Source organism: Calonectris borealis, chromosome 2, assembly GCF_964195595.1.
Source record: "Calonectris borealis chromosome 2, bCalBor7.hap1.2, whole genome shotgun sequence".
Classification (NCBI taxonomy): Eukaryota; Metazoa; Chordata; class Aves; order Procellariiformes; family Procellariidae; genus Calonectris; species Calonectris borealis.
The window spans coordinates 167,630,082-167,652,301 of NC_134313.1; the positions used below are offsets into that span (position 1 = coordinate 167,630,082).

A 22,220-nucleotide genomic window follows, 5' to 3' on the forward strand; every position below is an offset into this window, starting at 1 on the left:
TGTTCATGTGACATGGAGCGCACACCACATTGGGCAGTCCGCTTGGAAGGCCCTCCGGTCCCCTTAACCCACTCCCTGATTCATTGATCAAGAGAGGAGGACCAGCTCAATAATGCCACCTTTGCTCTCCAGCCTCCCAAATTTTCTCCCTGCCGGCCTCAGGCAGCAGCCGTGGAGCTGTGCCTCCCTTGAGGAGCAGGCATGGCACACCACGCGTCAGGCACGTGCGGTTTCAGAGCAGGAGAAAGGCTGCGGGATGTTGCTGTGAACCAAGGAGCTGCAGACCAACCTGCGATACACGACGTGGGTGGGTGATGTTGAAAGGGTCTATGCTAAGACAATTCCCCAGTGGGCAACCTGCAGAGAGCTTGGGAAATTTTGATACAGCCACCCATGCTCAGTCTTAAATTGTAGAGATCAGTCTGGCAGAGAAAGCAAGCTTTTGGTTTTGGTGCTGTCCCGTCCCATCCCATCCCATCCCATCCCATCCCATCCCATCCCATCCCATCCCATCCCATCCCACAGTAGTGCTGTCAGAGCCCCAAGTTGGGGCATCGAGTTGGACCTCTCCACCTCCAAGTGCCTCTCTCAAGTTACAGGTCCTGGTTTTGTGAGTAAAGGAGGTGTAGGGACCAGTGGTAGGCTGTCAAGCTCCGAAAACAAGGGATCACGTTGCTGGGGGAAAGGGGTGGGAAGATGCGTATCCTGCATGATATTTGCATCCCACCTCCTGAAAGAGGAAAAAGTGGAAGAGGATGTCTTTTCATCCTCTCTCCCTTGGCATTGCTTGCAGCTAGACTACGGACTGAAGGACTGTTCTGCACAATGCTTATGAATGATAGAATAGCATCGGAGGGACAAGCTGATCCCTGGAGGAGCTTTACTGAATGCAAGGATGGCTTTTGGCCCCTGCTTTTATCTACTAAGATATGGTTTTCTTTGATTTGGAAACTATTTCAAGTGGCTCTGTGTGGTTAAATGGAGCCGTTTGAAGAAATGTTCTCCTGGAATCCAGTAAAGGGAAAAGTCAGGGTAGTTAAAAACATTCATCTGCAAGCCAACTAAATGCTTTATTTCATTTTCATGGACATTTAAAGGCATTCAGTTAAATACAGTACATTCACAATAGAAGAATAAATACTTGAAGTGTTAATATTTTCTTTCTGCTTTTTCAAAATGGTTTTTCTCATTGGAAAGTTTAATCCAAAACAGTTTTTTTTTTCTCTCCACTGAATTAAACCATTGAAAATATTTTTCCTGATTCTGATGCAAAAACACACTCAGTCATGTTGCAAGCCCTTAATGCCCAAGCACTAGCAAGTATATAAAAATCCTTTGGAATTTGGTTTTCACAATGGAATGCTGAAATATTGGACTGGGATAATTCTGCATTTCCACCAGTCTCTACCCATGGTCATTAAATGGGACTGATTCAGAAATCGCAGTTGTGAGCACTATAACATATTTTTTGTCCATGGAGACAGTACCTGCTACTCCTGAGTTAACGTCAGATGTCATTTGTGTATGTCTTCATGTCCTGGGTAGAAATGGTCATTGATGACATCAGTGTGGAACAAGTGTCTGTAGGGACACAGCACGTGTCCAACCAAATTTTACAACGCAAACTGTGTGGAAAGCAGCTGGCATCCATTTGCCCCAAAATGCCAGCAGGTATTTAAGAGCTCAATACCTGACTCTTAGCTAAGGCACTCACGGCTGCCCTTGCAATCAACAGAAAGAAACAAGCGTCTCTAAACTGTTGGCTCTCAAGTGGGTGACAATGGGTGAATCATCTTACGGAGGAGTCTGTTTTGAAAGTGGTGTGGACAGATAACTTCAAAGTGTCTATGTGTTTCCCCCTTGGAGAGTTCAAGGTACAGCATGTGAGCACATGTAGGTAGAAAACGCTGTTTTTCTGGAGTGGGGCTCCATAATTCGATAAATGTAGCTGAGCACAGCTGCAAAATAAAACTTTGAACTTTGATGGTTGGGGGTGAGGAAGAAGTTTGGTGGGGAGAAATCTTATGAAGGTGATGATATGAGATCAAACGAAGATGTTGACTGTTTAGTCTGAGTGTTGCTGGAAAGAAAAAATCCTAGTGAAACTCCCAGGAAAAATGTAATTTTAACACAGTTCAATCCCCCAGAGAAGAAGGATGGAAAGCAATTGAGATTCCCTACCATCCATAATGTAATACCTTGATTTATGACCCGGTAGGTGTATTGCCTTCTGCGCATTCCACATCCTTTTAGCAAAAGGAAAATCACTTGAGGTTTAGATTTGTTATCCTTTCTAATTAAATGAGTGGAAATAAGGAAACACACCGTTTCGGTACAGTCTGGAAATAAAGCTTTGTTTAGAAGCCATTATCAATTGTATTGATCAGAGGGGCTTAATCACGGGTGTAATTTGATGTGTCAGATAGATTAGTCACTTATTAAGAACACCTGATGGTAGTGCTGAGATTGATCACCGGCTCAGGATAAGCAGGTAGATTTCCACTGATAAAACAAGAACATCTGTCTGAACGCTATTTTGTCTTCGAACACCGATTCCTTCTAGTGGGTGTATACGCATGGGTGAAATCAATGCTTTCTTTTCAAATTAAACCTCTGTGTTTTCAGTCCTGGTAGTAGGTGCCAATTGCTGTTCCTGGTGTCAGCAGTCCTGGACCACAGGACTGCTATTTATTATTAGTAGGATGAGAGACTCTCTATTCCCCATTAGCAGTGTGATTCAGTCAGTGAAGTTACCCACATTCAAGGAGACTTTAGCAGGGACACAGGAGAGACGCAGGGGTCACAAAAGCGTGACCATCTCTGGTGAGAAGAGGTTAGCTTTTCAGCACGGGAAGGGCTGCAGAAGATGCAGCTAGGGAGAAAACAGCAGGGAAGACCCGTTTAAGCTGGCAGTGTGTACCCAGGAGAAAAAAAGGGCTGTGAGATCAAAGTCTGGACTTTAAAGGAAGTTTGTAACCATCAGAGGATACTGAACAGCCTTTCTGGAGGTCTGCAGGAAGGCGTGTTTTATTTACTTCATGGCAGAGCTTGCCCAGTTTATGACAGGGTGTGTAGGATGCAGTTGCGTATTGGATTGGATTCCACGAGCAGGAATCCCTTGCAGTCCTCTGCCCTGTTATCCTTTTACCTCCATGCTGAAATAACTGGTAAGGATGTAAAGCGACAGTTGTGATTCAATACCGAAGTGGATTCTTTACCATCAAGACTAAGTAGACTGAGACCGGTTTGTTTCAGCAGGCAAATAGCCATTGCATGGGAATGACTTTTGGTGAGGGATTCCTTTCACTTGGTTTTAGGTAGCTCCAGTGTATGCATCTCTTTTAGGATGTGATGAATTATGTTCAGATTGTTTTGCCTGTTGACGAGATCTTCATTTACTGTGAGAGGATTCTTAGTGAGCAGCTCAGCTGCGTTGGAAATAACCACACTTTGCAGATGATTCCTGTCCCCGGTGTTCACTGGCTCGGAGGGGATCTGGGCAAATGAGGTAAAGTCCCAATTCCATCATTAGGAGTGATGAATCTGTTTGTTCACATACAGAATTGCATTTCAGGAAGCTAAACTTTCACTTGGGTATTTGTTAGATGATCTTTCCAGCCCTTTGGCCCCCAAAGAGCGCTCACAATATAATTTGAGGCATTATTAAAAAAATCTTTTGAAAAAGTTGTTCCTGTGCAAGTGGCAGGATTTTTCCCTGCTCAGTGTAGGAGACGATGTACAAAATGCCTCATCTCAATCTCAGTGCAGACTATGTTCCTAAAGGACCTAAAACTTAACTCAGTGAGAGTGCCTGCACCATTTCTATGAAGTGATATAGAAGACTTTTTTGCTGGGTTTTGACATGTTGGAAAAGGAGTTTTGGTTATTCCTCCCCTTATCACAGCGCTAAGCAGAAAATGCTGCTGGATTGCATCACACACAGACATGCCTGGGTGTTGGACTAATGAAATTTGTAGTGTTGTTATGTGTGAGATGTCTGGCTTTCCTTGCCAGAAATGGGCCATTGTCATGGCAGGCATGGCTGGGATGCACTAGATGAAATACCGTGATGACACAGATCATGTCTGCTTGGGATGATGTCATGCAAATGTGAATCTTTAGCTGTGGATGCCTTAGTTTCCCACCCCAAGCATGTTTTAATCCCACTCCACGCTAGTCTCAGAGTTGGTCTCCCTGCAAACTTTGCCTTGCTTGATATCCATAGATTATTGCAACTGTAGCAGCACTGTTGCTGCAGTTAAGGAGACTCCTGGATCTCTTGGCCTTAGTTTTCCTCCTTTAAAATAGAAAAATTAATGTTTTCCTATCTAGCAGGGGTAAGGTAAAGACAAACATTGAAAAGCATCCAGCTATTTTACGACTGGGACTTATAAAAGTACTGTGGGCAGACAGAGGAATAGGAAATGAAGTATTCTGGCAGCACCCACAATTTAAATTCACAGGAAGCTGCTATGTATCTGGGGAGAAATAACACCCCAAAAGAGAAGATTCATGTCATCCAGGTTAGGTTGCCTCTTCTCTTTCTCCACCTCTCTTCTCCCAAATAAATCTGTACACAGCATCGTACATCAATCTGCAATGGCTGCGGGTGCAGGTTTTTGTGGGTGATGTTTTCCCAGCAGTTGCTTAGGGAGTTCCTTGGGGATGCTCAAGTTATATCGAACCTATACAAAACCACGTTGCCCTATATGCCAGTGCCAAGCAATGCAACGGTGTAACAGGCATGCAGAGGCAGGAGCTCAAGTCGTGACAGTGCTCCATCATCCAGAACAGCTGGGACGTTTAGCTCAGCAGCATCTCGGTGCAGTTACACCACCAGTGACCCTGCAGCACTGCTTTCTGCAAGGTGGGCGTGCTGTAAGCAACCAGTAGCAGGTCAAGTCTGGGGGTTCAGCTGCATCGTTCAAAAGGTTCCCAGTTCATCCCAAATTTTTAGCGGCCAGTGGTTGTGGGAGTCCTGCCTGGGCAACTGCAGGATCAGTTCAGCCAAGTCAGCCCCAGGATTTGAATGCCTTCAGTGAGAGCTCTCCCTGCTGCCCTGCTGGGCAAGCACGATGAGAAGTTTTTGAGAATTGCTTTGTAGACAGGAGTTTGCATGCTGCCAGCAGCGATAGCAGGTTGTGAGCTGCCCAGTAGCTGCTTGGGCTGTCTTCTTTCCCTTTCTCTTTGCTCTCTTGCTGTACAGGGCTGCTTCTCTGGTGGCATCTCCCACCACTGCAATGTAAAACAAATAAATAAGGCGATTCCGCAACCTGGGGTTCTCCAAGGCACTTAGTAATTTTAGGAGCTTGTAATAAATAGAGTTCCTCAGTCCCCTGCCTTACTTTGACAATGCTTACAAACATATTTCAAAAGTGAAGAATGCAATCCCAGCCCCACTGAAAACCAGGCTGTTCCTGCGGATACTTTTTCAGCCAGGACATCTGTATGCAATACAGTGACTGCTTAGCTGATAATACAGTTAGCAGCAGTAGGGAAGCTCTCCCAAGAGTTAGGAGGAGAGGATGGCTGAAGGGGGTTTGGTTTCCAGACTCACAGTTGGTGGCAAATCTCTCTCTATGTGAAGTGTGGCTGAGCTCCTAAAGGCTTGCTGCAAGGCAGGTCTCACTGCTGCGTTGCTTCTTGCTGACTTCCACTTGCTTTTTCTATATAATGATCCCGGAGCACAGAGGGGGTGTTTTTTGTTTTGGTTTTGGTTTTGTTTTATTTTGGTTTTGGTTTTGTTTTTGTTTTTCCATGGCTGTAGTTTACGAACAGTTCAGCTTAACCTGAAGCATCCAAACTAAAAAAAAGTAACCCTCTCTTTTTTTGTTAAAAAGCCAAGAAAAGCAATCAGCTCTAGGTCAGTTGGCTTAGCTTATTATCTGTTTATCCCATTATTGCTGATCAATTCGCTCTGCAATCAGATATTCTTTCAGAAGCAGGAGAGTCATTTAGGGATGGCAGTTGAACAAGGTACTGTGGCTCGTGTTTGGGTGGGATGAGCAGCTCTGGAGACCATGCCGCTGTGCAGGAAGCATGGGATCGTATGGTAAGCAGCCTTCATGGAGAGTGGTGGGAATATCAGGCAGTACTTGGGTACAGGAACCCTGGCCCAGTTTCAGAGTTTGCTTTAATGGCATGGAAGTTTGAGGGAAAATATTCAAGAACAGAGAGGGAAAATATTCAAGCCACAGAAGACTCCTGACACCAGAGCCTGATGACCTGAGCAGGTGGGATGTGGTTTTCTGCATTAACATAGTTCCTTGGCTTTGTATCACAAAATCACTGAGGTTGGCAGGGACCTCTTGATATCATCTAGTCCAAACCCCTGATTAAAGCACAGTCAACCAAATCAGGTTGCTTAGGACCATGACGAATTGTGTTTTGAATATCTCCAGGGATAGAGACTCCACAACCTCTCTAGAACCTGTTCCAGTGTTTAAGTATGTTAACAGGGAAAAAAAAATCTTACGTTTAAATGGAATTTCCTGTTTTTCAGTTTGTGCCCATTGCCTCTCTGTTTTCTTTGCTTTCCACTGAATGCCATCAGATATTTATACACATTGATAAGATCCCCTCTGAGACTTCTCTTCTCTAGGCTACAGTCCCAGCTCTCTTAGCCTTTCCTTGTACGTGAGATGCTCCAGTCCCTTAATCTTCTTTGCAGCCCTTTGCTGGACTCTCTCCAGTATGTCCATGTCTCTTGTGTACTGGGGCGCCCAGACTTGGACCCAGCACCATAGATGAGTCTCACCAGCACTGAGCAGAGGGGAAGGATCACCTCCCTCAACCTACTGGCAACACTTCTCCTAATTCAGCCCAGGATATCATTCACCTTCCTTGTGTCAAGGGCACATTGCTGGCTCATGTTCAACTTGGTGTCCACCAGGACCTCCAGGACCTTCTCTGCAAAGCTACTCTCCAGCCCATATGGGTGCATGGCATTATTGCTTCCCAAGTGTAGGACTTTGCATTTCCTTTTGTTGAACTTCCATCACTTTATGGTTTTTCAGGACTTTTTTTTTTTTCTCCAAAAGGGAAGACCTTCGGCTTGATTTGGATCCTAAATTCTTGCAGAAGTTAAGTGTAAGTGAAATGAGCTCAGAACTTCACAGCTGGAGTCTCTCAGCATCTCACAGAGTCAGACCAGCATTTTGTCTGTCTGTTCCCCACAGTTCAGTAGCGTGGAGATAGCTGAGATGATTTTCTAAGTGTCACTGAAAATTGCCAATAACCATCCAAGAGCTGCTACAGTCGAGCTGCTTCTGATACCTCGAGTACTTCAGCCCTACACTTTATATTTGCAATCTAGACCTGTCTGTCTTGCAAGCAGGATTTGAAACCCAATCAAAAAGTCAGAAAAGTGGAAAACATGAAAGAAAATAGTGCCAATCCCTCTCCCAATGCCTGTTCACATCTGCTTAACTTGTACGTGCTTCACACTTGCTGTGGGCAATAGAGCTGAGTCCCGCAAGCTCATCATCAGCATTGTCACATGCGAAGAAATCCAGGTGGGAAATGGCCCATCTTGTTTAAACTCCGAATACTCCTTTTGCTGTTCCACAGGCCTAAAGCGGGGAGGCTGGCTTGAAAAGCCAAATTTGGTGCTTGGGGTTCTTTGTCAGTCTCCCTTGAAGAAGTCAAGGCGTGTTTGATGGGAGAAGAATCAGTGAACATATGGAAATTAAAAGTCAAGCTGGAAAAACGTTAATGAAGTTTAAATTAGGAGTCTGTTTATTCATCACCATCTGTTTATAGTGCAGTAAGATAAGAAATAATTAATAGTTCCTTGCTTGCAAAAGTTCAAGTGAATTCTCACCTACAGTTGCATAAGACCTCCTGGGATAGATGATGTGTCGGTCGGATTTGTGTGACAGTCCGGTTATCAGCAGCTCCCCAGGTGCTCCATCGCTCGAGCAGGCACTACGTGGCTGATGGCAGCTCAAGCGCTCGAGGTAGTGCACACAGCAGGGTGGAGAAGGGGGTGGATGGACCACTCACCCCAGGCTGGGGAGATGCTGCGTTTTCTGGCTGCGCCAAGGTGGTGGTACATCCCTGAGACCTGCCAAGTGCTCATGTGGGTGCTCCTTACACCTTCATGTACATGAGGATGGATGGTTTTGTTAGCAAAAAGCCACTGTTTTAAACTCGGTAGCGGAGGGAGAATTCAGATGAGCTGCTGAACTGGCAGATTTGAAGGGTGGTAGCTTCCAGGGGACGTCTTAGCAGATGTCCGAGGGGGACTCCAAGTAATAATCTAAGGTAGCACTGGTGCAGCCAGAGGAGAGACCTGTCCCCAGAGGAGAAGGTCTGCAGAGAGGCTTTGCTTGCAGGGGAAGCAGGCAGGTTTGTCCCGATGGTTCAGAGCAGTCAAAGAAAAAAGTCAAGAAAAATAGCCAGACCCTTGGACAGGGGTTGACTCTTGTGAGCCCTTAGCCACACATCAAAGTTCTTAACAGATGCTCTTGGATAACCAGTGTGGCCTCCAGTTGTCATTTCAGAATTGTGTAAGGCTTTCATAAATCTTGTACTATATCCACCAGCCCCTCCAAAAATCTCATATATCCTGGGACATCAGGAATGGCATTAAATGACTACTGCTGGTCAGCTAAATCAAACCCTGAGGATCTAGTCAACGTATTCAATGAAGCCTGGAGAACAATTCAGTTCAGTCTAAAATAGATACCAACATTTGATCTTAATGATCTCTTTAAAGGCAAAGGGACCTGCAGGACTTCCTTCCATCTTGTCTTTCTTTAGTTTTTCGTTTACTGTACTTTATTACTCTGGTCTAGGTGATACAAAAGGCCTCTTGCTCTGACTAGCAGCATTGGACAACTTCCAGGTATGACATCAGTCCTCTCCATTCCTGGACGATGTGGCCTCTCCTACAACAGCAGAAAATTCAGCCATGTGACATCAAGACCTTAAACCGCAGACTCTCATTTGTCTCTCTTAGAGGATCAGTACTAAAGTCAAGGTGCCTTTTATTTAACAGGAATTTTTCTTCCAGTTATTGAACAGTGGCCATGATACTCAGTTGGGATAGGCCACTGTATGGTACCACCAAATGGCCTGCCTTCATTAACGCTTTCCTCATCTGCTATGGGACTCTTCCCAGCCACCCACACTTCATGCTGCAGCTCTTACAGAGGTGGAGCCTGCTCTCTGGAAATTCAAAAGAAAGAAATCTGCCCTGTATTTTTCAGAGGACAACCTTCCCTTGGCCATGCTAGGAAAGCTGGCATCTGAACCATGAGAAGGAAGCACGTGTTGCCATGGTCGTAAACTCAGCTTCAACCCTCAGATGTGAACAGCCCCCAGACTTTTGTGTTGGCTGCTTTGATCCAGTGCGAAGCCAATGGCCATTCTTCCAGGTCATGAGTCTCTTTCTGAGGAAATAGTACCCAAAGGTCTTTTCCCTACGAAGCTGCTATTTGGCTGTCCATCCTTGCTTGGTAACCTGCTGTTAAAGGAGGGTGCACCTTTCCACTGAGGACTGCTAATTCCCAGTTGAATAGTGGTACCTCCTCAGTTGTTTGTCGCTGTCTGAGCCTACCCTATCTCCTGAAGTCCAGACACTTACCAGCGACAGGATGAAATTCAAACACAGATCTACACAGCACCTCATCATTCTTCCCTGTAGAGCTAAGAGCTGATTTTTGCCTCGACCTCACCTTTCTACAGACACAAGCACGAGATAAGACGTTACAACATCTGTTTTGTGCCTTAATACGCTATAGGGGTGGAGGCTTTGCTTTTGTTTTGCCTGTTGCTGACATGTCCTGGCTCCAAGCTTTCCGACAAACAGCAGTGTTTATTTGACTTGGGAACAGCTGTCTTGTGGCTCGTCGGGATTAACAGCCATTTAGTGGACGTAAGTCTTGTACTGAAAAAGGCATTTTAGTTTTGGAGAATATGTAACATTTTTACATGCCATCAGACTTTTTGGTTACCTTTTTTTTTTTTTTTTAGCATGGGATAATATATAAATGCACACAGCCTTAGTGATGCAAAGGTTATAAAAATAAGGAGAAAATGTCATTGCTACAGACCAATGGAAAGCAAATTCAAAGCACTTTCAAAGCTCTGGATAATTGCTCAGATGAAATCCATCTATGCAGAGCTTTTGTTTCTGACAACGGCTTGTATTTGTCCCCCTCGCATCCCGTCAGTCTTTCGGTTAAGAAATCGCCCCTTCCTGACCTTTTTTATTTTTCTTTTATGGCTGACTGTATCAGGGCACTTTCGTGATGGTATCTACCCTTTTTATGTAAGATAAGTACATTGCAAAACATCGGATATGCCATAAGTTATGTCAAATTCCTGTTACAATATATGGCTGAGGTCCAAAACCTGCTGCAGCTGATGGAGATTTTTCCACTGGTTTTGCTATGCCTTGGAGTTTCTGTAATCTAGATGCCTTTATTTCTTGATATCCGGACCTTTTAACATAGGAAAGTGAAATTGTGGGGAACATGAGAAGCTGAGGTCGGAGGTACCACGCTTCACATCCACCAGGCCTAAGTACGGTTTCTATTATGGAAAGCTTTTAAATTATCGGTGTCTCACAAATTCAGCTTTTCTTCTTTCTTACCTTCTAACCATTAAATATACCTCCATGTGAAACCAAAGCTTTCTGGCCCCTCTTGTCCCTTCCTACAGAGCTAAGGTACAGGGCTCCCACACAACCTTTCCTGCAGATGCCCCTCAATATTTATGAGCGAGAAGCACATTTCCAGCCCAAACTCCAGCACATTTAATAAGCAAGACCCAGATCATAAAGATTTTACAGGATTAAGCTCTCTCCAGCTTTGCGTAAGTATCTTTCTAGTAACAGGACAGGCAGTTGTTTTTTTAGTGGGTTGTCATATCTTAGCCCAATATTTACCGTGAAGAAGAGCAACACAGCATTGGCTGAAAATCTCCTCCATTGCAAAGCACATCATTTGGTCTTGAAGGTACAGGTTGCTATTTTAAAGTAGCAACACGGTAAGATTCCCCTTAATCATGCCATAATTGCTATAGGACAAACCTCTCCACAGCTTATTGCAGACTGGTAAGCCGTGAGCACATTGCCAACGGGGGCTGTCACTTGCCTGTTTGCCTTCAAAGAGCAAGTCGGGTTGAGTTGGTCAGTGGGAGGGTTTGCACTTCATTAGAGTGGCCAGGTCTTCTGAGCTGTCATCTTGATGCTGCCATTCAAGTTGGCATATACATTTAAGCAAGTCAAGGAATTCATGCAGATCGGGCTAAATGTTGGAAAGTTGAGGAAAAGTCTCCTGACTCTCACAGCACTTGAAGCATCAGTGAGAGCTGCTGCACTCATGTCCTGTCCTTGCTTGGCTGGTTTTCTTAGGAAGCCCCACAAAATCTTTAATGCTTTCCTCCTCACAACATCCCTGCTTCTTTCTGGTAGGCAAGACAGTGAGGTACAGAGGGGCTACAGCCTGGGGGAGACCCATTTTAGATCTTACATTTTGAGGTAGTCACTCTTGCTTCCCCAACAGTCAAAAAATCATTGCTAGAGGTTAAGCCTAGTCATCTTCATCATTAACTGCAGTCTGGAGGTGCCTATGGGAAAAGCCGTATAGGAAAGGTAGGTACCTAAATTCAAAGTCTGATTCTCTATAAATCCAGTTCTCTACAACTTCTGGAAGAGCAGGGGGATTTAAAAGAGGAATGAGGAAGCCCTGGAATAATCCTTTAAGCATGCTTCATGTCAGAGTATGAGAGATCTATCTCTTGTTTAGATGCTGGTGAAGAGATAAGTTATGTTTTTGGCAACCCACACTGTAAATCTTTCTCTTAAATCTTGCCATCTTTTATTTCAGTTTACATGTTCTGGAATTAGGCAGAAGGGCTCAACTCACAAATTTGATTTATGAAAAGAGTGATCTGGAGGGATGAAAAAAAGTCAAGTGTTTATTTAGTTTGTTGGTTAAAGAAAGGCTGAAAGATTAGAAACTTTTTTTTTTTTAACTTGTTCCCTAGTAGATGTTGATGACTGAAAAACTCATAGGATTTTCATGCTTAAAAATAATCTTCCAGAAATAGTCTCTGGTGATTTCTTTCATGCTGTTTAGAATGACTCAGTCTGGGGGCTTAAGGTGAGGTTTCTTTCATATGTCTTTGAGTCAAATTTCTGCAAACATTTAGGGAGAAATATGTCTTTTAACATTTCCTGTTGAGTGCTTGGACGGCTTCTGCTGGAAACCACTGCAGAAGTGCAAACCAGTTTTTATAGCAAGTAACGGTGTTGTTCTTACTCTCCAGCTTGTACACAGAGTGGGAAAAATTAAATCAATATCTCTGGCTTGCCACAGATACTGAAGCAAACTCCAAGGTAAACTCTTCTCACTTACCCTCAATCTGGGGATCCTTTTTGCTTTCTCTGATTGCCCAAGTCCATTTTCTGCTGAATTATGACGGCAGATCCCTCACTGAGGGATGAATAAAGGAGCATCAGTGCATCACAAAGAGCACATCATGGTGGGAAGGAAATGCTACAGTGTCAGGGTTTTGCATACCCTGGCAGGATTGTGGTTTTCCTTCAGCTAAGTGGTTTCTCTGTCCCATCCTGCCTACAGGGCTGGAGTGATAGCAGGCAGCATGACAGGCAAAAAAAATCCAAATTAAATGCAAAGCCATGGAAAGTTGAAAGGGGAGCTCTGAGGGGATGGGTTTGCTTCAGAGCAGACTGTCAGTGTAGATAAAAATGAAAAGGTGATGAGATGGAGCTGGGGGAGGAGAGATGCCTGCAGGATGCTTGGGTGCACGAGTGGGGCTGGGGGGAGGAGGGCACAGCAGTGAATACGGGAAGGAAGGGGTTGAATTTTGCAGGGAAGGGTGGGAGGATTCATTTAGTGAAGCCTTGGAGCCAAGCTAGCCCCGGTCAAACCAAATCTGTCACAGAAAAATAAGGTAAAACTCTATTGTGCAAGTCCAGGGCAGGGCAGGATGGGGTAGAATTAAAACCACAAAAGATACAAGGGAGAAACTGCTTCCACACTAGAAGTGACTAAATAGGCTAGGACACTTCAACTTGAAAAAGAGATGCCTGAGGAGGGATATGAAAGAGGATTTTATGTTTTTTCTCCCCAGGGGAAGGGATATTGTGGTTAGGTTATGAATATTTCTGTCTTTGTAAAAGAACTAGGCAATTCCTAATGAAACCAGCGATGAGCCTGTTCAAAGTGAATTCAGAAAAGGATGTATTTTTTCTTTCAGTGGACACTTAAACTGCAAGTCCTTGGCCCAGGAGGTTGTGAATTTTAAAAAATTTCCATGGGTTCAGAAGCAAAATCAAATTGCATTTAATTTAAAAGATTTATGGAAGAAAAAGAATCTAAGGTATTTTTTATGATTACATACAACTTTTAAGATTTAAATAGAAGATTATCCCTGATTCAGGAAATCTCTGCTCAGCGAAGCACTAGTAGTAACCCAAAGCTCACGATGGGTTTTCCTAGCCTCTACTGAATTCAAGCTGCCTGTCTGGAACCGAGTTAGTAGATTGTTGCAGGGACCATCTTTTGGGATCTTTTTTCTTCAGTCAGGCAAAAGCTTAGTGCTCAACTGGGACAAGAATGTTGATGCAATGATAATTGGTTGTAATGAGACCAAACTGGGCAAACCATGGGTGAGCACCTAGGCTGCACTTCTGCACGAGCTTGTCAGTGGGAGAATAAATGTCACCCTATTTACAGTCCTAACTCCAGATAGGTTGGAAACTGCTTGCTGATGTCAAATTGGATTGAAAAGGAGTTTCCATTGCAAGCACACCAGCCTGTGATGATACCCTGTGATATCTCAGCTTGGCTTAATCAAGCTGCGCCTTTGCCTTGCTGTGGGTAGTGAGAGGCATGCAGATCCCAAGATACCCCAGGCATCAAATGGGTATCTTTGCATCTGAACATGGATTCAAAGAGCAAAAGTCTTGTGTGTGAATGTCCTTCAGAAGAGTCCAGGAGTGACCCTATTCATTAGGGAGGATTTGGTGTGAATGAGAGATGTGCTGAAAGGTTTTTTTCTGAATTAAGCGTTCAGCTGGGTTAAGAGAGTGCCTGGCCCCAGCCTAGTACCATTCATTTCTTTCCTCAGCAAACCTGGTCACATCTCAGAGCCATGCCAGAGCTCTGGAAGTCATGTTTATTCATGAAGGAAAGTTATTCTCTGCTGCTTCCTAGATAAGCTTTGACGGTGTATTTGCTGTAAGTGTAGATATGACTCGAATAAATGGTTTTTGTGCTCTAGTCTGCCAGTTTTGCAAACCACTGAACACCTGTGCCTCATGATGATTGTCCTGTTTTCTGATTATTAACCTTTTAAAGGGAGAGGAAATGAGGGCCTGAGCTTTGATTCACATTTAGAGAAGACAGTGGAAAAGGTTATCACCTTCTGCAGCTGTGGTGGAGTTTCCTAACTCACTGCAGCCAGGACCGTATCAGTGGTCCTCAGCCACTTCTTCTGAGACAGAGCCTCTTAGAGGAGGGCTCTCCAAAGCCCAGCTGAGGCTGATGCAGCCCTTGGCTTGCACTTGGGGCACTTGGCTTGCAAAGAGGGAGGCTGAGCTGCTGGATGTAAAGATCTGAGCTCCGATGTGTGGCTGACAGCCTCTGGACCTCCAGACGTTCATTGATGGTCCTCCTTGAGCAAGACTTCAGGACCCTATTTCAGGAGGGAGAGAGGTGGCTGCTAGTAATTACACTAATTGCGTGGCTTACAGTGCAATGATGAGCAGTTTGATCTGCTTATCTGAATGAAGGTTAAAAAGCAGCTTCATTAGAATCAGGAAGGGTTTCTCCCTTCCCTGAAGGGAAGATATTTAGCTCCAGAGAGCACTTCACGATCTACCAGGCAACAGCAGGACAAAGCTGAGTGTCTGGAAGTCACAGTTAAAATAATTGAAAAGGAAAAGACTCTCTTTTATATATATATATATTTTTATAATGACAAGAGTTTAAAGAGTGTACCTGATTACTCAGGGATGTGGTAAACGCTACTGTCTTGAAAAAGTCACACACTTATTTTTACACTGGTTCCCCAGACTCACTTGTGATCCCTTCCGAAACAAAGCACAGCCCTTGGCAGTGTGTATTCCTTAGCTTTCAGTAACGAGCAAATGAGCAGAGCACTTCTTTTGACTGAAATTGAGTTGAAGGGTAGGTGTATTCATGGCTCATTTGCACCTGCTGCCTTAGGTAAGGATTTATAAATACCTTTGCATCCTTCCTGCAGATACTGAGTGCAAGAGAGAGGACAACATTTATAATTAATTAATGGAGAAGCACTTAGCAATCACCAAACATGATTTGATCAGGCAAAACAAATTGTCATCTTTATTACAGCCACGAAGGCCAAGTGATGCCACAGGGAAGAGAGGGATTTGTTTTTTCTGAGGCACACTGCAGCTGTTTCTGCCCTCAAATACTTTTCTTAGGTATTGATCTGTCACGCTGACATGACTGAATATTGCCTGCCAACTCCCTGATCCCAGCAGTTTGCCAGGGTAAGGGCTATCAGTTTTGGAGAAAGAAAACCATTTTCTGGAAGGCTATTTGATAAAGGTTCTCTGTGTCCTGCTTTGGATGGACAGGCACAAACTTTTGCCTGATGTTGTAATGGGATGACTACAAGGCGAGCGGCAAGCGTTGGACTGCAAATGCAAAGCGTCTTGCAGGTATCAATCTTTGTATTGTTCTAATTCATTAAACTCGAGTTACTCATGCAGACCCTCTTCTAGTCATTGGAGAGAAGAGGACACCTCCAAAGAATGATTCATTTTCTGAACTTTAGATAACCATCCTACGGTGACATGAACTGCCAGCCAGAGCTCTGGTTTCCATTGCCTTCTTTACATTTACACATCTGACTTTTTAGATGCATAAATTTAGCGGTATGAATCCCACCTTTAAAACCTGGACCCTTCCAGGCAGCTGCACAAATATTGTCAATGCATCTGTGGGGGCAATAAGGAAGAATGGTTTTGGAAGAGCTAATAGGCAGATATGAGAGGTCTTTACAGAGGCAATAATTTTTAAAGATCCACTTTGTGTGTCTTGCAAGGCCAGTCTTGTGTGTCTTCACTTTATTTTAATCAAAGAGAGCTTTTGTTACAAAAGTGAACACCTGAAAGCTTTTTTTCATGCATCACAGGTGGTGGTGAAAAATGCTAACACAAAACAAGATACAGATCACAAAAATTCTCAAAGTGTGTAACTCAGGACATTTAAAAAGCCATCTGATGCTATCACCCTTGTATTTTATTTTGCATTATAACCTGACTTGAGGTAATGGTGCCCTATAATTTATTGAGGTTGATGGAGGAAAAGATTGTAGAACATGAAAGATCCTGTCATGAAATCATCTATTTTCCATGGGCAGAATATCTAATATCTTAATACTTTTGGAGCTGCTGGCTGTTTGGTGGCAGATAAGTATGACACTGTGGAAACTGAGCTTTGCAGCTGATAGTAGAAACCTGAAAACTGAATTTTAATGAACGATACAGAAGAGCATGCACGAAGAAGATACCGTCAGTTATTCTGTTTTTCAGGCTCCGATAAACTCACCTCAGGACTTCATTTGAAAAGTTCTGTTTGCTCATGAAAGAAGGAAGGAAAAATCTGTAAAATAACTTTGAAAGAGAACTGAGGGTTCTTTTTCAGCTTCAAAGCATTTTTGTGTGCTCCCTTTATTGATCTGAGACAGCACGCTGCCTCAGTCTGAACAGACTGGTGATGACACCAGCCTTTTTCTTAGCTCAAGTAATAAAAGATGATTTAAAGGAGGGATTTCAGATTGGGATATAATTACCAAGAAATGCAGCTTGACAGTGGTTTTCATAGTTCCCTTTGCTTGCATGTGAAAAGTATTTTCTCAAAGCTTTCTTCTTCATATTCTAGTTTCTCTTGTTAGGCTGTTGACCTTAACAGCAACACGTTAGTCACATTTGGGGAAGTGTTGCAATCTAATGGGGCATGACAAATAACCGAGAGCAGAGGTGCTATAAAAAAGCGAGGTCTTTTGACAACCCATCTATCTAACCCAGGCAGCAATTGAACTGCCTGTCTGTTGGAAATTTAAAGGGGGGAAAAAAATGTTTTCAAAATTCTAGTAAGAACTCTAAAATATGTAACGTGTTGAGGCAAAAACACATCTGATTTTTTTTTTTTAATTCAAGTCTGCCAACTCCTGTTGACTTCAGTGCTAATGTTACATTATTCAACAGTGCAGCATGTATGTGATATCATTAATGTCTTTTGAGAAAGCAGAAATAAAAGGACAAAATCAGAACAACATATTATAACTCTGTAGGAAAGACCTGCAATTTTTCTTCTCCCAGAAAGTGTTTATTCTATCCAGAAAATCTTCAGAAATTAAGCATTTCATAACAAAATCCCGTGTTTTCTCCCTGAAGTTAGCTCCATTGGTTATACCTTCATTCCTAGCTTGGATAGCTAGGAGGGTACCACCTTGCACCACCCTTCCATAGAGGGCATCTCCTGGCGACAGCACTGTCCCTCCTCAGCCTCCAGGAGTGTTTTGTACCTTCTCCCTTTTTAAGGAAAAAGCTACTTCTTGAGAAGGATTTGGTTCCTGATCTCTTGGCTGTCATCAGTGTCCCCTTCCCGCTGAGCCCATCCCCTGCACAAATATCTCATTTCAAGGGGAAGAAAAAGCCGGTGACAGAAGTTTGGGGGAAGCAGAGAAGGAAGGGGAGCATGTCTCACATGTTCAGACCAGGTGTTTTAATGCAACGGGGAGAGATAAAAGCAAGGGAGAGCGCTATTTTATTAGGCATTTCTGCCTTTTTCATCTAAAAAACGGTGCTGTTTTCTGTTAACTCTGATTTGCCTGATTCTTGCACCGATCTGCTGTTCTTTCTGTGCCCATTTCTGGAAAATTACAGACATCACCAGTGCTGAATTTCAGGGGCTAGGGTAGCTGAAAGCCACATATTTAAATAAAATATTTTTGTGCCTTTCCTTCCAAAAGGTGCCTGCACCGAGGTGGTAGGCTCCACACGCCTTTGCACAGCTGCTCTGCTCTGCCCCGGTTCCTCCGCTCCATCCAGCAGATACCACTCGTCCTTTGTTCTACCATCCGCTTTTTTCTTTTCCCCAGGTTGCAGAAGGCAATGGGACAACATCACGTGCTGGCCTGAAGCAGAAGTGGGAGAAGTTGTGGTACGGCCGTGCCCAAAGTACTTCAGATTCCTCACCACTTTTCTCGGTAAGCAAAACCAGACAGCTCGTCTCACTGAAATGGTTTTATGGCTTCACTGCCTGTGGGGTTTCACATCATATCACAGGGGAAGCTTCTTGGTATAATCAGAGGGAGAAACAAGCTCTTTGCACAAGGTAAAAGAGGTTTCCAAGCCCAAACCATTAGAGCATCCTCCCTATCCTTCTTGCAGAACCACGTACTAGTGTGGATCACAGGGTTGCAAAAATGGCTCCTGGTGAAATCCAATAATATGGATGTTGTGCAGTGAAAATTGAATCAACTTGTGTAATAGTATGTTTGTTGTACAAAATGAACAGTTTAGCACTATAATTAATTAAGTCTCTGACATAAAATAAACAAGCTGAAACTTTACGTAATAAAGTATCTTTCTGCTGAAATGACAAATTTGGCCGCTGGCCAAGAAATTAACCTGACAAATAACGGGCAGGGAAGGTTAATGGAGAAAGTAGCTTTACTCGCTGTTCAGGGTGTTCTGGGAAGCTTTAATTTAAAACTCAGGTCTCAAGGGCCGTGCAGCAACAGGACTCTCTGTCTCCTGGTAGTTTATAGTCATTATTTACTATTTTTCTTATAGTAGCCCTGCAGGTCTCCGCAGAGGATTAAGCTCTTTTGCACTGCAGATTATGCACCGAGCTGATAAGTCTCCACTTTTACAACCTTGCGGTCCAAACACACATGATAAATTATGAATGGGAGTAAGGATACAATATCAGGCCAGGGCACTACACTGATTAACCAGCACACGCTGATTACATGACTTGTCCAAGGCCACACCAAAAGTCTTTGCGGACCCAGAAGGGAAATTCAAAATCCCCGGAGTCCTATCCTAGTGCTGTAACCGCCCTGTTTCCAAAACTCCCCAGTAGTTCATCACTGTTGCATCAACACCCAGGGAAAGCAGGCAGAAGCTGCTGTAGTGTCACATCTTGCAGGACAAGACCCCTGCGCATTGGTTCAGCCATGTGGAATAACTGCCTGCTGTTGATGCTTTGTGCCCTCTCCCCTCCTGAGCACAACATTCGCTCACTGGGTTTTAGAGACCCAGCAGAGTTAGTTAAACAGGAAGAAAAAAAACTCTCTAAGAAGTTTTTCTAATACTTCATCCCACCAGAGCAGAGCAATGAGGAAAGTATTATGTATATTTGATCTCATATATATATCATTGTGGCTGTCTTGAACTTAAGCTAATTGTCGTGGTTTAACCCCAGCCAGCAACCAAGACCCACCCAGCCACTCGCTCACTCCCCTCCCGGTGGGATGGGGGAAAGAATCGGAAGGGCAAAAGCGAGAAAACTCGTGGGTTGAGATAAAGACAGTTTAACAGGTAAAGCAAAAGCCGCGCACACAAGCAAAGCAAAACAAGGAATTCATTCACTACTTCCCACCGGTAGGCAGGTGTTCAGCCATCGCCAGGAAAGCAGGGCTCCATCACGCGTAACGGTGACTTGGGAAGACAAACGCCATCACTCTGAACGTCCCCCCTTCCTTCTTCTTCCCCCAGCTTTACATGCTGAGCATGACGTCATATGGTATGGAATATCCCTTTGGTCAGTTGGGGTCAGCTGTCCCAGCTGGGTCCCCTTCCAGCTCCTGGTGCACCCCCAGCCTCCTCGCTAGTGGGGAGGGGTGAGGAGCAGAAAAGGCCTTGACTCTGTGTAAGCACTGCTCAGCGGTAACGAAACATCCCTGTGTTATCAGCACTGTTTTCAGCACAAATCCAAAACACAGCCCCATACTGGCTACTGTGAAGAAAATGAACTCTATCCCAGCCCAAACCAGCACACTAATGAAGGTGGGATGCCTTTAATTGTGCGGTAGGATGGGCTTACGAGACTCAATAAACTTGCCCATTCAGAGGCAACTACTTCTCTCCAAGATGTCCTAGGACACCCTGGTCTCCAGGTTCCCCTGCAGAAAGGTGCAGTTCTCCCATAGTTCATGTGTCATTGGATCTCTCAGGTCCTTAAGAGTATCTCAAAAAACCTATGCTAAGGCAAGTGAATGGTTTCTATTCTGGGAGAAGTTCAGACTTCACCGAGAGCAGTTAGGGCATCACTTGGGCTCACTTATCTCAAAGTGCCAGGCCAAGAAAGAGCCTCAAACACAAGCCAACCCATGATCCTTCCCTGCATACCCATGTTGCAGTGTGGCTGCTGACATTTGTGCTGTTCTGTGAGCAGTGAGCTCAGGAAATGTCATCTAGCCTTGCAGCTGGCAAGGTCAGCAGCCTTTTAGGGGGATTTCACATTGCTTTGGATGAGTATCCTCTGGTTAAATGTAGTTTTCTGCATCTGACTGTCATCCAGGGATTCCAGTCACTGGAGAGCTGGCTGGTTTGGTCAGTGATGGCTAAGGCATGATTCATCTCATCATAAATTAGCCACTTAAAGAGATCAGATGAACAGCACCATGAAAATACCTATTTCTCCTCAGTTAGTGTGGTAAAGCACAGAGTGACTTGCTTTCTTGGAGAAAGCAGATTCAGCACTTAATTTCTGCCGTTGCTAATGCAGGTGTGTCTGTATGAGCTAGGTGTCTGGGATCCCATTAATGTCAACAGTAATCTAGTCGGTGCATTCAACAGACAATGTTGAATGTATGTAGGAACCTGAACAGCTCTTTAGATGTCGTTTGCTGTATTGATAAATTTTCTGTTGAGTGTAGTAGAAATGCAGGCACTAAGCTCGCAGGTAGGCACCTACGCTCTAGACACTGAGGGCTCCATTCGGTTTCCTAAACATGAGCCATTTGAGATACACTGATGGATCTAAGAAATCCATGAGGATGCCTCAACCTGTATTTAGGAAACCAATTTCTAACCTGGAACAGGATTCATATCAACTGTTTTTAGAGTTTTCCATATGTAACCCTATCTCTGAGCTTGTTTTACAGTCAGTGGTGAGAAATAGGCTCCTTAGAGGTGCTGACTTTTAGACTTTGACTTCAGGATGAGTTGAACAACATCGATAAACGACATATTTCTCTCCATTTGCAATCAAATGATTGTAGAGTGGCTCTGGCAGATGTGAATGTCTTACAATACAGGTGAACCCCACCTTTGCAGAGCGTACATGCTAGCATCTACTTCTGTAGAGAAACTGATGCCATTTCCAAAGCAGAAACGACAGCTTTGATTTTCTGTGAGCTCTGCATTTTGTACAATCATGTACAAATGTGGAAAGCAGATATGATCTTAAATAAAGGGAGGGTAAGATTGCCTCTTGTTTTATAGGATTTGTTGCAATATTAATGCCATTAAAGTTTGTGAAGCAGTTCTTCCTTTGTAGTAGTGAGTATCATTGAATAGCTTTCAAGGAAATCAATCATCTAGTTAATGTTTATGTCTTAGTCTTTGATCCCTTTGCAGGAACATGAAAGCTTATACCAAGTTATGAGCGAGAGAAAATCTTTTTTCTGTTTATGGCAGGAACAGGGCGAAATACTGGGAAACAAAGAGTTAATGTGATTTTCCAGCCTAATGGAGAATATGCTCTTTAAATGACTAATATCCTATCTCATGGTAAATAAAGGATAAAATATCTCGTGGCATTTAGAAATCTTAAAATGCCTAGCATAGTCCTGATGTCATTTGACATTAAATTTTTATGCCATTCACAAATCCAGAAGATTTTCATTATTTCGTGACATTCGTCAGTACCATGTGAAGGAGATGACAGATGAAAATATTTTTGGCACCTTTTGTTATTAAAGTGCATTACTTGCTATCCCTTGACCAGAGCGTTCCAGCTTGCTTTCAATGCATGGAAGATAACATTTGTAAGAGGGATTTGTTTCCCACAGTTTCTCCAAAAGCAAATTGTCATGTACAAGTTAAAAAGTAAAAGTTAGTACTGACAGTTTTTAAGCTTCAACTATGAGATTAATTGACTTAAGGGGGCGGGGATGGGAATAACCAAACTCTGGAATCCCACTCAACAAGGTGAGATTCTTCTGAGTTTCAGGCT

General features: G+C 43.7%; 1 protein-coding gene and 1 long non-coding RNA gene across 2 annotated transcripts in view; one reads left to right on the top strand and one right to left on the bottom strand.

The window, feature by feature from the left end:
- LOC142079674 (vasoactive intestinal polypeptide receptor) overlaps nucleotides 1–22,220 on the top strand; it is a 118,770-nt gene that overhangs the window by 36,543 nt on the left and 60,007 nt on the right. The window contains exon 3 of the mRNA XM_075144291.1: nucleotides 18,133–18,240. Coding sequence (XP_075000392.1) covers nucleotides 18,133–18,240 — 108 coding nt within the window. The remainder of the gene's footprint in view (nucleotides 1–18,132; nucleotides 18,241–22,220) is intronic.
- Nucleotides 19,557–22,220, bottom strand: part of LOC142079675 (uncharacterized) — an 88,796-nt gene continuing 86,132 nt past the window's right edge. The window contains exon 2 of the long non-coding RNA XR_012672752.1: nucleotides 19,557–19,632. This is a non-coding gene — a long non-coding RNA (uncharacterized LOC142079675). The remainder of the gene's footprint in view (nucleotides 19,633–22,220) is intronic.